General features: G+C 38.8%; 1 protein-coding gene across 2 annotated transcripts in view; it reads right to left on the bottom strand.

Annotated features, from left to right (window-relative positions):
* The window catches only part of mcama (melanoma cell adhesion molecule a), a 68195-nt gene extending 56187 nt beyond the window's left edge, over nt 1–12008 (bottom strand). The window contains exon 1 of one of the 2 annotated variants that reach the window (XM_067437800.1): nt 11831–12008. In XM_067437800.1, coding sequence (XP_067293901.1) covers nt 11831–11912 — 82 coding nt within the window. In that variant the 5' untranslated portion in view covers nt 11913–12008. The remainder of the gene's footprint in view (nt 1–11830) is intronic. The other variant, XM_067437799.1, reaches the window with a different exon arrangement.
* Nucleotides 12009–15119: the final 3111 nt, after the last annotated feature.

The raw sequence follows: 15119 nt of genomic DNA, 5'->3' as shown, positions 1-15119 counted from the left end.
TGATGCACTAGCAGCACTACAATAAATATTCTTGGTAAATACTGTAAAAAAAAAAAAGGAGAAAATCCTGGACAAACTGGCCAAAATAACAAGACTGCACATTTTAATGGACTTTTGTTTGGTTTCTTTTATAATTTTTGCAGTAAAGTACCTAAAATTCTTCTGCATATTTATGAGATAATGAAATGACTTGTTTTATAAATGAGAGGGAAAGAAGGAAGAAAGTATGGACACAATGGTAACTGAGTATAACATGCTGGAGGACAAAGAGATGTGAAGGGTGTGGTGCTTCTAGAGGAATTTTTGCCTTCAGTAATCAGCAGAAGCGCACAATGAATGCCTCAACAGCTCTTTTGTCAGGAAAGATACTCATAGGATGACATATGTCTTGATCAAATTTCAAAAAGCACTGAAATACATTTCGTGCCATTCAATAGGACGTGTGCAGGATCACATGCCACTAACACCTGAAGAGCTTATGATGATATTTAAAGGTGTGTAATTTCTACCAAACTAACAGCATTAAACGTGCAGTATGCAACTTTTGGCCACTAGGGGTCACTCATTCAAAATAATAACAACAGACGTACTTTGATGACGTCGGGAAAGTGCGTGGGCTCATGGGAGTTGTTGTCATTATTGCCACTGTCAACCAGCGAATCTGGCATCTCCAGCAGAAAACATGTTCACTGACAAGGTAATTGTTATATTACATCTCTATTATTGTTAAGTTTAGTTACGGCTTTTCACTTTATATAATGTCAATCTAATGAAATAGCAGCGAGCTACCGTTACTTAACAAACTTATCAGTAACGTTAGCTAATGTGTGAGACAGAATGTTGTGCGGGCGGTCGCTATGTCAACACACCTATAAGTTGGTAGGCTATGTTGACATATTAACCGCACATCATAATTTGAGTTACTCAAATTATAGATATGTTGACATGGCATCCGCGATTGTCGAACATTCTGTATATCAACTCTTCAATAAGGAAATAAATTTCAATTTAGTTTATCATTACCAACATAAAACAGTAAATGAGAGAACCAGCACCAGCAATACGTTGTTCATTGGAACACGCGCTGTGTCGCTCCCCACGTTCATCAATCATTCTAATAAACATTTATTTTGGAACTCAGAGATATATGAATAAGTAGATCATTATTAAATCAATATTATATTTAGCTAGTATTAACATATGATAAAAGTGACGGTCACCTTATATTAATTGACCAAGATAGTGGCATATTACCTTATGAAGCTAACGTTACTTTCTCCAGCTACATATAAAACCAATAATAGCTAGTCCATCTGCGTTTTACACATGACATCATCGTGTCACCAAATATACGGATAGAAATACACTTTTGAATCAGTTTTTTAAAAAATAGCTCTTTCAGTCTCCAAAAACAGAGAATCCGCCTGTTTGAAAAGCCGATACAAAATGTATAACATTACGTATTCAGCTAAACGCGTCTCAATGTGGTCAAGATCGCTATGCAATATGCAAACATACAGCATGTTATGATTATATGATTATTATGTTAGCTGAATGGTTACTTAAATGACCTGTTTATTAAAACGCAAGCGAGATCAGCATCTCTCTGCAGTCCGAGCTTGTCACGAAGATTTCGCCATCTTTCAAAGGCTTCTCCAAGGTTTACACCTCTCTTGCTTCTTCTACTGTCCCAAAATCTTCTCGGGTCATTTTTTTCACCCGTACGTTTGCGCTTTGTTGAGCTGGCAAAACGTACAGGCAAAGAGTAGTCATGATCCATTATCATACAGACTTTTTTATACGGGGGTTCCCCTTATACTGTCTGTCAGTGTTCCTCTTTGAGTTTGAAAAATATGAAACAATATAAAACACAAAACTACGCATTTTGAATACCTGGCAGAAAAAATATACAGTATATCAATAATTATTCATACTTACAGGTTGTGATTCAAAGGAGGAAGCTGGTACGAATAAACTGAGAACTGCCCCATCTACCAAGAGCAAGTGTTTTGCGAACCCCGCGTTAAACTCAGAGATCTGAGAAGCAGTCATCAGTAAAATGACATGACAGGGCTGGTCAAGTTGTTTACAGGCGAACAATGTACAACATAGGAGGCCATTATGCAAATGTCTTTTCTAGTAACGTAGAACTGTCACACAGATTCGAATTACAAATTACTTGTATAGGTGGTTCAGAGTCGATTCTTTCTTTTGGGAGACAATAACTTTATTTATTGTGCACTTTTTAACTTTACAACTTTTTAGACTGTTTAAATTTACAAACAGCTACACACTGCATGAAAGGGAATATTCGAAAAACCATAATAGGGGTATTTAACAATGCCCTGGCAAGCCCCACTCGCAGTTTCTTCCAAAAAATGAAATCAAGTTAACTAATAACGCTACTCAAACAGACTTCTAAGTTTTTTAGCAGCACTTGGCCACTGAGAATTACCTTGCAACCACCTGAAACAAAAACACAGCAACTGCAGGTATGTCTGCAAAAATCAATAAAGATTTTGGAGAAAGTAAAACGCATAAAGGGCCTGAAGCCCCTGGCTCCCTTTGAATGGGCCGGTAGCCAAGCCTGAGTGAAGGGCATGTGAGCATGAGGGAGAAGTGGGAGGAGGCGTCTAAGACCGTGGGGGATGGGGGTAGACAGCAAGACTAGAGGTGCTACTATTGTGGTGTATGATTTCTGTAACATGAGCAACCTACTAACTCACATGCATGCACTGCACACACATCCAGAAAAAAATTGTATCCACATCTGCCTACTCAAAAATGAGTAAGCCACCAGGTGTTTGCAGCTGTCTGCAGATTTTACGGTAAACAGAGAGAGAGAAAGAGAGATGGAAAGCGATAAAGACGGACAGGTTTTGGAGGAGGGGGGATGAGAGGCAGTGATTTAGAGAGAGATTTTGGAGAAAACATTATCCAAGGACTTCCGAAATCCCCCTTCCATTGTGAGGATTTCTGCCAGATCCAGAATCAGTTCCTGGCCAGTGACGTGTCCCACAGATGGGGCTCTCCAAAAGTGACGGACTGCGTTCACCCAATTAAATACTGCATTTTGGAAGGGTGCGCTAAGCTGGTTATAAGTCTGAAGAATAATAATGAGATAAAGCCAAAGAATCACAAGGGACATGGTCTGCAAAATTAAGCCTTTTATCAGTACATACTATGTATTTCTCATTTATTTTAATGGCATTAGAAAACTGTCTACAGCTGTGTCCTTAACACTGTTGTATGAAGCATATAATTGCTATTGATCCAAAATGAGATTATTTAAGAATGGTATTGGTGGGGAAATTGTCCTTGTACAAAATAAAGGAATATAGAATGTAACAATCAGCTGTATATTAATGACACATGTTAAATGGATAGTTCACCTAGAAATTCATCTTCTCATGTCATGTCAAACTAGTATGACTTTCCTGTCTTCTGTGAAATACAAAGGAGAATGGAGGAGAAAAAAAATGTCCAAACTGCTCTTTTCCATAAACCAAAAGCATACACTACCATCATTTTTAATTATCTTATGCTTACAGTCTTCTTCGATATCACATGTTCCAGAAATCATCTTAATATGCTGATATGGTGCATAAGAAACATTTCTTATTGTTATCAATGTTGAAACAGTGGTGCTGCTTAATATTTTTGTGGAAACCATGATTTAAAATAGAAAGTTCTGTTTTTTTATCAAACTTTTTGGAAACATTATAAATATCTTTACAGTCACTTTTGATCAATGTAATGCATTGCTGAATAAATGTAAATATTATACCTACTCAAACTTTTTTAACGTTAGTGTAGAGACTTGTCAAGCTTCAAAGAGAACAAACATCCATAAGCATTCATACCTGTTCAGTATATTCAGTCATAAAATTAGATTTTCGTACATAATAAATTTATCATGACAAATATAATTTTAGATGTTTGTAGATTCATGTTTAGAAAATCCAAATGAATTATAGTTTAAAATATAAAGTTTAAAATAACCATTTTCAGGGGATTTTCCTCCCAAATTTCTGTTTTGGACAAAAAATGTTATTTCAGTACATGAGTAATATATTCTAATATAGAGAAGCTGTGTGTGAGGAGAAGACTGCTACATTAATATATGTAGCGGCCTACTCCTCACACACAGCTTTTGTATTAGAAAATATTATTTATGCACTGAAATAGAAATTCTTGTCCAAAACAGAAATTATATGGAAGTATACACCTATCTAAAGGATTATTATTATGTTCAATTTCTCATTAATGCAATTATCTAATTATCCAATCACATGGCAGTTGCTTCAATAAATTTAGGGGTGTGGTCCTGGTCAAGGCAATCTCCTGAACTCCAAACTGAATGTCAGAATGGGAAAGTAACGTGATTTAAGCAATTTTGAACATGGCATGGTTGTTGGTGCCAGGGGCCGATCTGAGTATTTCACAATCTGCTCAGTTACTGGGATTTTCACGCACAAACATTTCTAGGGTTTACAAAGCATGGAATGAAAAGGGAAAAACATCCAGTATGCGGCAGTCCTTTGGGTGAAAATGCCTTGTGACCCCACCGGGTACCACTCATCTCCACTACAAATAGGAAAAAGAGGCTACAATTTGCACAAGCTCACCAAAATTGGACAGACTGGAAAAATGTCGCCTGGACTGATGAGTTTAGATTTCTGTTGAGACATTCAGATGGTAGAGTCAGAATTTGGCGTAAACAGAATGAGAACATGGATCCATCATGCCTTGTTACCACTAAGCAGGCTGGTGGTGGTGGTGTAATGGTGTGGGGGATGTTTTCTTGGCACACTTTAGGCCCCTTAGTGCCAATTGGGCATCGTTTAAATGCCACGGCCTACCTGAGCATTGTTTCTGATGTCCATCCCTATATGACCACCATGTAACCATCCTCTGATGGCTACTTCCAGCAGGATAATGAATCATTTTAAATTGGTTTCTTGAACATGACAATGAGTTCACTGTACTAAAATGGCGCCCACAGTCACCAGATCTCAACCCAATAGAGCATCTTTGGGATGTGGTGGAACGGGTGCTTTGTGCCCTTGATGTGCATCCCACAAATCTCCATCAACTGCAAGATGCTATCCTATCAATATGGGCCAACATTTATAAAGAATGCTTTCAGCACATTGTTGAATCAATGCCACAAAGAAGTAAGGAAGTTCTGAAGGCGAAAGGGGGTCAACACAATATTAGTATGGTGTTCCTAATAATCCTATTATTTATATATATATATATATATATATATATATATATATATATATATATATATATATATATATATATATATATATATATATATATATATATATATATATATATATATATATATATATATATAGTGTTTTCTTGTTTCTGGAGTTTGACGTAATTCTTCCTCATTCACTTCCAAATTATGCAGCTGCAGCAAACAGGGCATTCAGCAAAATATCTTATTTTTTGTTCCAACAAAATAAAGTCAAATAGATTAGTGTATGTAAATGATGACAAATTTCATTTTCAAAAAAACTATGCCTTTAACAATATTTGCTCTTTTTATTATTGAATAGCCTGTAAGAAAAAAAAAACTGGGACAATTTTAGTGTGACCAATCTAATTTTGGATTCCTTTTACAGCTTTCTAAAATTAAAAAAAGAGAAAGTGAGGGAGAGGGAGAGGGGCAAAAAGAGCTGGCATCCATCCACTGTAAATTCTTCACCCCCTTCGTTGCACTTGGATGATTGTTATTCATTCTCACGCTTCATTAATGTGGTCAGTCTCCACATCTGACTTTGATAAACATGCCATCACTATATCCCACCTAAGCCCAGGGTTTTACACATTTATTCTTTAGCTGGATCAAAATGTTGCTACGATGGCAGATTTTGCCACTCAGAAGTTCCCTGAAAGTGCAAGAATCTATACAGATCATTGAATAAAGTAACATAAGACAAGCTGGCAGCTCCGGCGGCCTCGTGGCCACAGCAAGTTTGACACATTTCCCAGACCACACTAATATTGTAAGATGTAAGCCAACAAATATTGCGGAGCAGCCAGACTGAGCCGAGCTTCACAAAATGACCAGACACAGTTTTCTTCATTCCTTAACCAGTCGGTTCTTTTAAGATATCCCCTTGTTCAAATAAAGCTCAGATAAAGACTAGGTGACAAACACAGAGCCTTTTCCTTTCAACAACACAATTGGCAAGCCACAAAAGGCTTTGATAAGAGCAATCTCTATCAGATAGTGATCTAACCCTGTAAACTCACCTGTGGATCTTAGACACGCACACCTCAAACTACCATCCCCCATTCTGCTTCCTACCAATAAGCATTTAACTGAAGAATCTCATGCCATTGTTTTGGCTGAGCTCAAAGCGGAGGACTTCAAGCATCGGGGCCCGCTGTGCTGTCGTCTAGCCTGTCTCAGCTCATCACTATAGGGAAATCTAAGCATCAGGATCAAAATCTTGACTTCAGGGATGTGATCAAAAGAGATCTAATACTGAATTATGTTTGAAAGTAAAGGGCTGTGCTTTGATTGAGCACCAAAGCATCTATTGGATTTGATGGGATGATTTTTTTGTTAATAGGTGTAAAATATTTAGTTATGAGTGAAATGATTACCATGGTTACTGCCTGACCTTTCAGCAATTCATAGAGTCTATTTTTGTGGTTTTGCACAGGGTAAACCATACAAATACCATATGAATGACTCAATAGTGTTGGTTTGGATGCACTTTTGATGATAAAACTTTAGAATAAGGTCTCATTTGTTAACATTTGTTAAAGGGGCATTAGTTAAAGGTGCTGGGAAGATGAATCTGTATTTAAACTGGGTCATTAATGTAGTGAAATTATTTTAGAATTTGGTGTCTTCTAGACAAAGAAAAGACAGAAAATGTATTGTGTCTGTTCAATATAACGAGTGAGTCACCGCGCAAGTGTCATAGCACAAACGCAGCAGAAGTCAGATTACATTCATTGTGGTGATGAATGAGCTAAATGAGCTCTCATGATGAGAGCTGAGGTAAACGCGTCCGTGCCCGCTTTTTTGTGTTATTTAAGGGCACATTAGTAATATTCCCCTATAGGCTGTAGTGTTGTCAAAAATACTGACCGCGATACCAAATCGGTACTGACATGGTCAAAATGTGTCTCTTCGAACGCTTTTGAGCTTTAATTGTAAACACCTCTGACTGGTAATTGTGCTCACGCGCTCATCGGATGTGCCTGTGATTGGCTACAATGATGAACGCACAGCAGCGGTTTGAAAGAACATGGAAGTGTTTGAAAGTGTTTTGAAATCCGGAGCAGGAGCGTTTAAAAGCACAAACAGGCATCAACCAGTGGACCAGTAGGCTGATAGACGCCTGCATTCAAACGCTCCGTGTCTATCTATGTAAACGCTCTGTGAAAAGCGTCATTGATGTATTTTTACAACATGTTTGTGAAGTGCTGATCATAGTAGCCAATCACAGACCTATTTGATGAGCGTGTGAGCACAATGGCCAGTTAGAGGTGTTTACGATTCTGCTCAACAGCGCTCAAAGCATCAAATTTTTTGTTGGTATCGTGGTCTGTACTTTTGACTAATAGACTGGTCCATAACATGCATACACTCTGCTTATTACACACACAGGGATGCGCAGCAGCAAACACAAATTTAAAAAAAAAAAAAAAAAAAAAAAGGATTCCTCTATGGAGAAGTGCTCAGTCTTTCCGCTTGCAAATTCTGCCATATAAATAGCTAAACTAAACTAAACTAGCTTTTAAAGGGGTCATATAATGCCATTTTTGTAGAAGTTAATATGATTATTTAGTGTCTAAATTAAAACTTTAATTAATAATTCATCTGTTTAATATTCTAAGAAGTCACTCATTTAACCTGGTTAAGAACAGCTCTGTTTTCAGTAAGCCGTTTCTGTGCATGTGCATTTTATGCTAATGAGTCTTGCTCACCCCGCCCCTCTGTTCTGTGGGGGCTTTGAGTGAGAAGCGTTGCTTAGACAACAGGAGAAAGTTTGACAACGTTATTTCTGCTTTTGTAGGCTCATTTAGTAAATATAAGCACCTAATTTGTATATGCAAACTGGGGGCCGGTGTGATGAGATGTCATGCTCGGCTAGATTCGCCGGGAGCTCGTTCATCTTCTGATGCGGAGCTGCGTGCGGAGTTACCAAAAATACGCTGCACACCACCAGGCGAAAATGGGGTCTTGCGGACCCAACACGCACGACCGCCCCCTCCGCGTTGACGTCATTTTTGCCGCGCGCACCCTCGCGTTCATGCGGACGCGTCATGTATAAACAAGGATTTAGAAGCCATTCTGCACCAGCGTATCCACAATGGCGGACAGCTTGCGCTCGCTCAGGGCGAGTCTGAGCTGAAACGCTGCTGTCAATCAACAGCCGTGGGAGGGGTGTCCGATCGTGTGACGTCACACATCGAACGGCTTGATTTTAGACAGGTGAAAACATATAAGGAGATTTTTTTTAAAAACGTGGATGGATTTCTATTATTATAGGATGGTTGTGCACAGTCACTACAACACACATTGCTGTATAATCAACTTGTAAAAGTGCATGTACCATTATATGACCCCTTTAAAGGGAATGAGACTCTGATTGGTTTATTGCACGTTACGCCCAAAACACACCACTGACTCATTAAGAGACTATGTACAACCCTTTTGGACCATGCGACTGGCGTCTGCTGTTTTTTCCATCGTTAAATAGCAAAAGTAGATTCAGACACGCCCAAAGTGCACCTGAGCCATGGGCAAAAGACCATGTGCTCAGATCATTAAAATAGGGCCCTTAGTCTGCTTAAACCCCCACCAATTTTTTACAATTGACTGCAAGCCTACGTTCATATCTGCCCAGAGTCCCAGCCCCAGCCCTTTCGATAATCTATTTCAATCAGATGTGTCATTATATGAAAGAAATTATCTGACTTCAAGAACTGAGGTAAAGGAAACTGGTTCAAGATTAGTAAATCCAAAGTACACACTAATGTCTTTTGACTAAATATATGAATGTGATAGTGACAAGATATATAATCTATAGCTACAGAATTCACTATACACTAAGAATGCACTGCATACTTCAAACTGAACTTTGAAAGTTAAATATGAGCAGTAAGAGTGCAGTAAATGTGAGGTAATGGTGTACTCACAGAAACAAGTGCACAATTCAAAGCATTCAATCAAACATTATGCAAATACAATGCATATTTGTTGCATGCATACATGTTTAAAGTCAATAACACACAAGTGTTTACTTTTGTTTAGGTAATTGCCTTCTTGCTGCCCCCTGCTGGTAAGAGTCATTAAAGGCTCAGTGTGATTGGATTAGATAGGAGATTAACTCCTAAACTTGAGATGAACCTTTCCATAAGTCAGATTCAATATGCATCAGTTATTGTTTCATTGTACTCATTGCATAAAGTTGAGCATACACTTTAGGTCAAAACAATGCTCAGCACCACATATTTCCAATAATGACAGTTTAACCCCAAATATGTAATGATCTCAACCTTCATCTAATCCACATGCTGTTGCTCGCTGAAGCCGAACAGCAAAACAACAATGCAGATTATCCCTACAGAGGTCTTCACTGATTTCCACCTTCTGCCAGGCCAAAACAATAAGCCCACAGGCTTTTACATGACATTTACTGTCAAGAGTGACAGACAGGGGCTCAACCCAAGATTTTGGGCATAGAAACCCCCTCAAACCAGAAACAGCCACTCAATTGTATCGCCTATACTGTGGGTCACGGGCTGCTATGGGAAGCAGGAAGTCTAAGGCAAGGCATCTTTGTCGCTGGCACACAATGCAGCTCATACGAATTTAAGGGAATGAGTACAGACATCTGGGATAAAAATGCATGTTTTGGCGGATGTCCTATATTAGGATTTTTCACTCAAGCTCTGGTTTTCACTTTAGATTGGCAAGATCTTGAAATGGAGATATTTCTCATTGTCTTTTGCTGTGGCCATGTATATATATAGCTCTGAAAAAAATTAAGAGACTACTTAACATTATACCGATATAGCGTAATCATATTTATTAATCATGATTAATCGCATCCAAAATAAAAGTTTGTTTTTATATATCTGTGTATAATTATTATGTATGCATATATAAATACACTCATTTATGTGCTGTATTTAAGAAATATTTGTATGCATATGCTTTATATATTTATATAATTTATATTATATATAAATAAAAAAAAAAAATATATATATATATATATATATATATATATATATATATATATATATATTCATGTGTGATATTACTAACTATAATTTGATACCGTTTTAATATCGGGTTTTTTTATGGTTCGTTAAAATAAATAGGTTATTAGTGTGACAATTCACAGAAAAAAGATAAATAATACTTGAATAATAATTTAATAATAATGTTTTACTTTTCGATCCCTTTTTTCAGTACATATTCTATCATCCACATCACAGTCACTATAAATTGTAAGGATGACACTTTCAATGTCAAGTTCTTGGATGAAAAATAGCCCCCTCACATCGAGGAAGCAAGGTGACCCCTCTTAATCATAGGGGCAGTTATCTAACGGGGTGTTCAGTAATCCCAGGACAGCCAGCTTTGGTTCATCTGCTGGGGACCTTATTAACATAAGGGGAAAAAGAAGGTAGGAAAGGGGCTTGCTAACAACCTTTGGAAGAACCAGCATTACAGGAGAGTCCTGATCCACACTGAACAAAATATTTTGGGAGAGAAAAAGCGATGAAAAACACTGAAAAAAGGATGGACAAAAGTAGTCGGATAACACAACAGGGGATAGAGATAGATGGACAAGGAGAGGATTATGCAGTGGGGGTCCATCATCTGTTCCCTAATGAGAAGGGCTGGTTCGCTAGTCGTCTAGGTCATGTACAAGAGACCTACAGGGCAATTTGTACAGATATAAGCACGATCAGCGTTGTTTTGAAGAGCTCGGTCTATGGTTATACAACGGAATATTGTGTATTGTGAACGGCTTACTTATCACTGTGAAAATCTTTCATATCATCACATTTCTGAGCACCCTATAATAGAGTTCCACAGACTGTATCTGAGGACAGACACACAAAGCCTGTTTTTGTGACCAGTCTCATGATCTGAACCACTTCAGTCATAAAAATAACACCAGAGGAAACTGCAAATTGGCAAGTTAGTATATGAAGACTCATGTTTAAATGATGGCTTTGTTAAATACATATTTGCTTTGTATTACTAGATAAAATAGGGTAATTAGATTAAATATTTTGAGAAACTTTAAGAATAATATTAAATAAACACTTAGTCCACCTGCTGTTTTTGTATCAAGTCCAGTTTTAACAGTTTACGTATGGGTTTCTGCAAATTCAGCATTTATAAATGACAGGAAAATTAGACAAATTAACGTTACTTATTTAAAAGCAATATTGCATTACTGTACAAACAAGTGCTATGTATTTGTAGTAAAAAAGTGTGTATTTGAACAGGCTGAACGTATTTATGAGCTCACGTGCAGTGTGTTTTGATGAGAAACTTCAGTCTTTTCTCACTCGAATAACAAAAGCCAGAAGGTCAAAACGATTTACAAATGTGGTCTAAGCAACTTTGAGCAGTCGATATCCCAGAATTACACACAGAGCGTTTTAAACACCGCATTTAAACACAATGTGGTACAGTATAACTGCAGCATCTCATTCAAACGCTCGCGCGGTCGTAACGCTCCAAAAGTTTCTCATAAAATTAAACCGCAACAACAAACAAAAAAACAGCACCGCGAGGAAAGATGAGGTGAAATTGTCTTACCTGGCCACGCAATAGCGCACATTTGAAGAAGAACCAGAAAAAGTGAAGTGTTTGGCAGAGCCATGTTTCTGAAGTTATCCATCTGAATGAAGCGCACTGGAGGAGCTCAGCAGTTTTGGCCAGGGGGAGCGCGAGAGAGGGAGGGAGATGGAGTCGAGTTGCACAAATGCTCCCTGTCTGGTCGCTATTGTACTGTCTTACTGCGAGTGGGAGGAAATTTTGGGACATTCAATTAATGCTCCCCACCCTACAAAATAAATATGGTTAAAATAAAATTATATATATATATATTTTATTACCCTCGTGTGAAAGAGTGTAATAGTAGCCTACGACTAATGTTTGACAATTTGATTCTGGCAAAAGTGCCTTCCTAGCATGTTTTGGACATTGACGTGTTAATAACATTTTGTTGACATTGTAACCTTGTTAATAACATGTTTATGGACATGTACCAGTTGTATTAAAAAAAATATATGTATTTGGTAGGCCTATCGTCACTATACCACCATGGTATTGATTCCTACCATCTGATAACAATTTACCAACACAGTGCTTTTTTGTAATGGTCTTTATATAATTGATTATGTGAAATTTGTGTTTGTTCCCGTTTATAATGCATGACTGATTCTGAATATTTCAGATAGCATATATTATTTCTCAGATATCAGACTGTAGCATTTGATAAGCTATGATAACCTATGTCAGATGCCTATGTTAAAAAATGACTTAAATCCACATTTAAACCACTTATAATACACAAAATAGATGTATAATTTAAATGATATACTGATAAATTATGTTCTGGCAAGTCACTGCTCAGAAATGTCTCCTGTAGCCAGATTGGGGGGACTATCCATGAGAGAGAAAAATGTTTCGCATTGTTCTGGAAGGTGTTGTTGATGGTTGTGTGTGTTGGTTTAGGAGAGGGATTTCTTCCGACCTAAGTGAGTGTCAGCATGCAGGTTGTTAACAACCTCTACTGTTATCACCACTCCTTTATCACCTTAGCTAACAGCTGCTAGAGAGAGAGAGAGAGAGAGAGAGAGAGAGAGAGAGAGAGAGAGAGAGAGAGAGAGAGAGAGCGAGAGAGAGAGAGAGAGAGAGAGAGAGAGAGCAGGCCAGAGGAGGGCTGTCACTCCAGCTGTCTACCCAGGCTCCTGCCATCATTCCATGCGCCTATTACTCAAAACAGGGCCATATAATAACACAACATTCATTCATGAACTCAAGTGCTCATATAGTTTGTGGGGGTTTATAAAGTACACTTTTTGTAAAGAAAATTCACAATATAGGGGCAATATATATGTGTTTGTGTTTTCACGTTTCACATGTCCTGTTATTTCTGAGATTCTAGGTCCCATTCACTTTTATAATACAAAAAAACAACTTTTGAGTTATTCTTCAAAATATCTCCTCTGTGTTCTCCAGTGTCACGGGTGGATGCAGGCAAACCAACCCGATCACATGTAAATGCGTATAAATAGTACGAGTGTGCAATGTCGTGGAATGTATACGCCAAAACTCATTTTGGCGTGCATATGATACGCTGTTTTTTGCGTGCATACGATACGCACTTTATGACGTGTATATGACACGCTCTTGGGTAGGTTTAGGGTAGGGGTGGGGGGTTCGTATGTATAATACGCCATAAAGTGCGTATCATATGCACGCGAAAAACAGCGTATCATATGCACACCAAAATGAGTTTTGCCGTATACATTCCACGACATTGCACACTCGTACTATTTAAACGCATTATGAGTGACTGGACCAAGAGTTACTAAGAAAGTACAATTTAAATAGGAACACAAACAACGTAATTAAAGACACAGCTGACACAAACTAACTCAATAATGACAGAAACCTTGACAACCAATCCCTTGGCGGGAAAATTAACAAAGGGAGACAGAAAAATAAACTAAAAGTCCATGAGAACTAAACAAACTGAACACAATGGTGACATAACTCCCCCCTCCTGCACGACCTTGCACCGTAAAGAAACAAACAGAAGATGGAGAGGGAGGGTAAGGGGTTTAGGAGGAGGTCGAGGAGTAGGCGAAGGGCTGGTGAAGAGGAGTAGGTGAAGGGATAGTGAAGAGAAGGTGAAGGGCTGGCACAAGTGTCCATGGAGGAGTAGATGGTGGGAGCATCCATGGGAGTAAAGATAGGAAGAGTGGCCAGAAGGTGCTGACCCAGAGCTCCCCAGTGCCAACAGCCCACAGCGGAGTTAGAGGGAGGGAGAAGCCAAGATGTAGTGGCTGCCGTCATCTGGTACGACCTAAGGAGATGAGGCTGATGGATCCATAGATGCAGACGGAGGGCCGATGGAACTGAGCGACATCAATGGCACTGGAGGCCTATAGGCGATGCCGCAGTGAGGAGCATCAGAGATGGAGCCAGAGTCCACGAGGGCTGAGGTGGAGCCGGTGTGACAGAGAACAGAGGCAATGCCAAAGGGAAGGAGGAACGCGCTCCAGCCATAGGGGTGGAGGGACGGAGCGCAGCAGACGTGGTGGAAGTAGAGTGACGACTGACCAAGGGAATCAGGTGAAGCCACAAGGCTGAGGGTCTCGGGTGGAGCCCAAGATGGGAGGAGCCAATGTGTAGCCGAAATGTTGACGAGATGGAGCAAAGGGATCAGAGGCCCAGAGGCAGAACTGCAGGATCAGTTTCCACTGGCAAGGTTAAATAACAATAAAGCAGGCAAACATGCAGAGCAACACACACTAAGGCCCCGTCCACACAAAGCCAGTGCTTTCCCAAGCCGATCTTTTATTTTCCTAATTTCAAGAAATATCTGCGTACACACGAGATCACTGAAACCGACTCAAAACGATGTAGTGTACATGCCAGGCCAATGTGTGGCGCTGTAATTCTGTCAAAGAAATACACAAAAAATGGAGAAGAATAGATGTGACTAGAAGGGGTATAGCAGTAGTAGGAGGTGAGGCAAAATCTCACGATAAAATAACAATAAATATATTTGCTACTTAACAGATGCGTTTTATTAACGCCTACACCTACCCCAACCCTAAACCTACCCTTACAATAATGTACACTGAAAACTATAGTGAATACAAACTAAAAGTCCATGATAACTAAACAAGCAGAACAAAAAATCATGCAGGTTTCAAATGACTGAGTGAGTGAATGATGACAACATTTCACATTTTGAGTTTTGCAGTGAACATCTTCCCCTCTGCTTTAGCTCTTAAAGGTACACTATGCAACTTTCCGTCCACTGGAGGGCACCTATTCAAAACAAATGTGTAGTTTGATGACGCCAAGT

Source organism: Pseudorasbora parva, chromosome 3 (genome assembly GCF_024679245.1).
Source record: "Pseudorasbora parva isolate DD20220531a chromosome 3, ASM2467924v1, whole genome shotgun sequence".
In the NCBI taxonomy this organism is placed as follows: Eukaryota; Metazoa; Chordata; class Actinopteri; order Cypriniformes; family Gobionidae; genus Pseudorasbora; species Pseudorasbora parva.
Note: the sequence above shows the minus strand (reverse complement) of the source record. Positions and strands in the feature narration are given on the sequence as shown.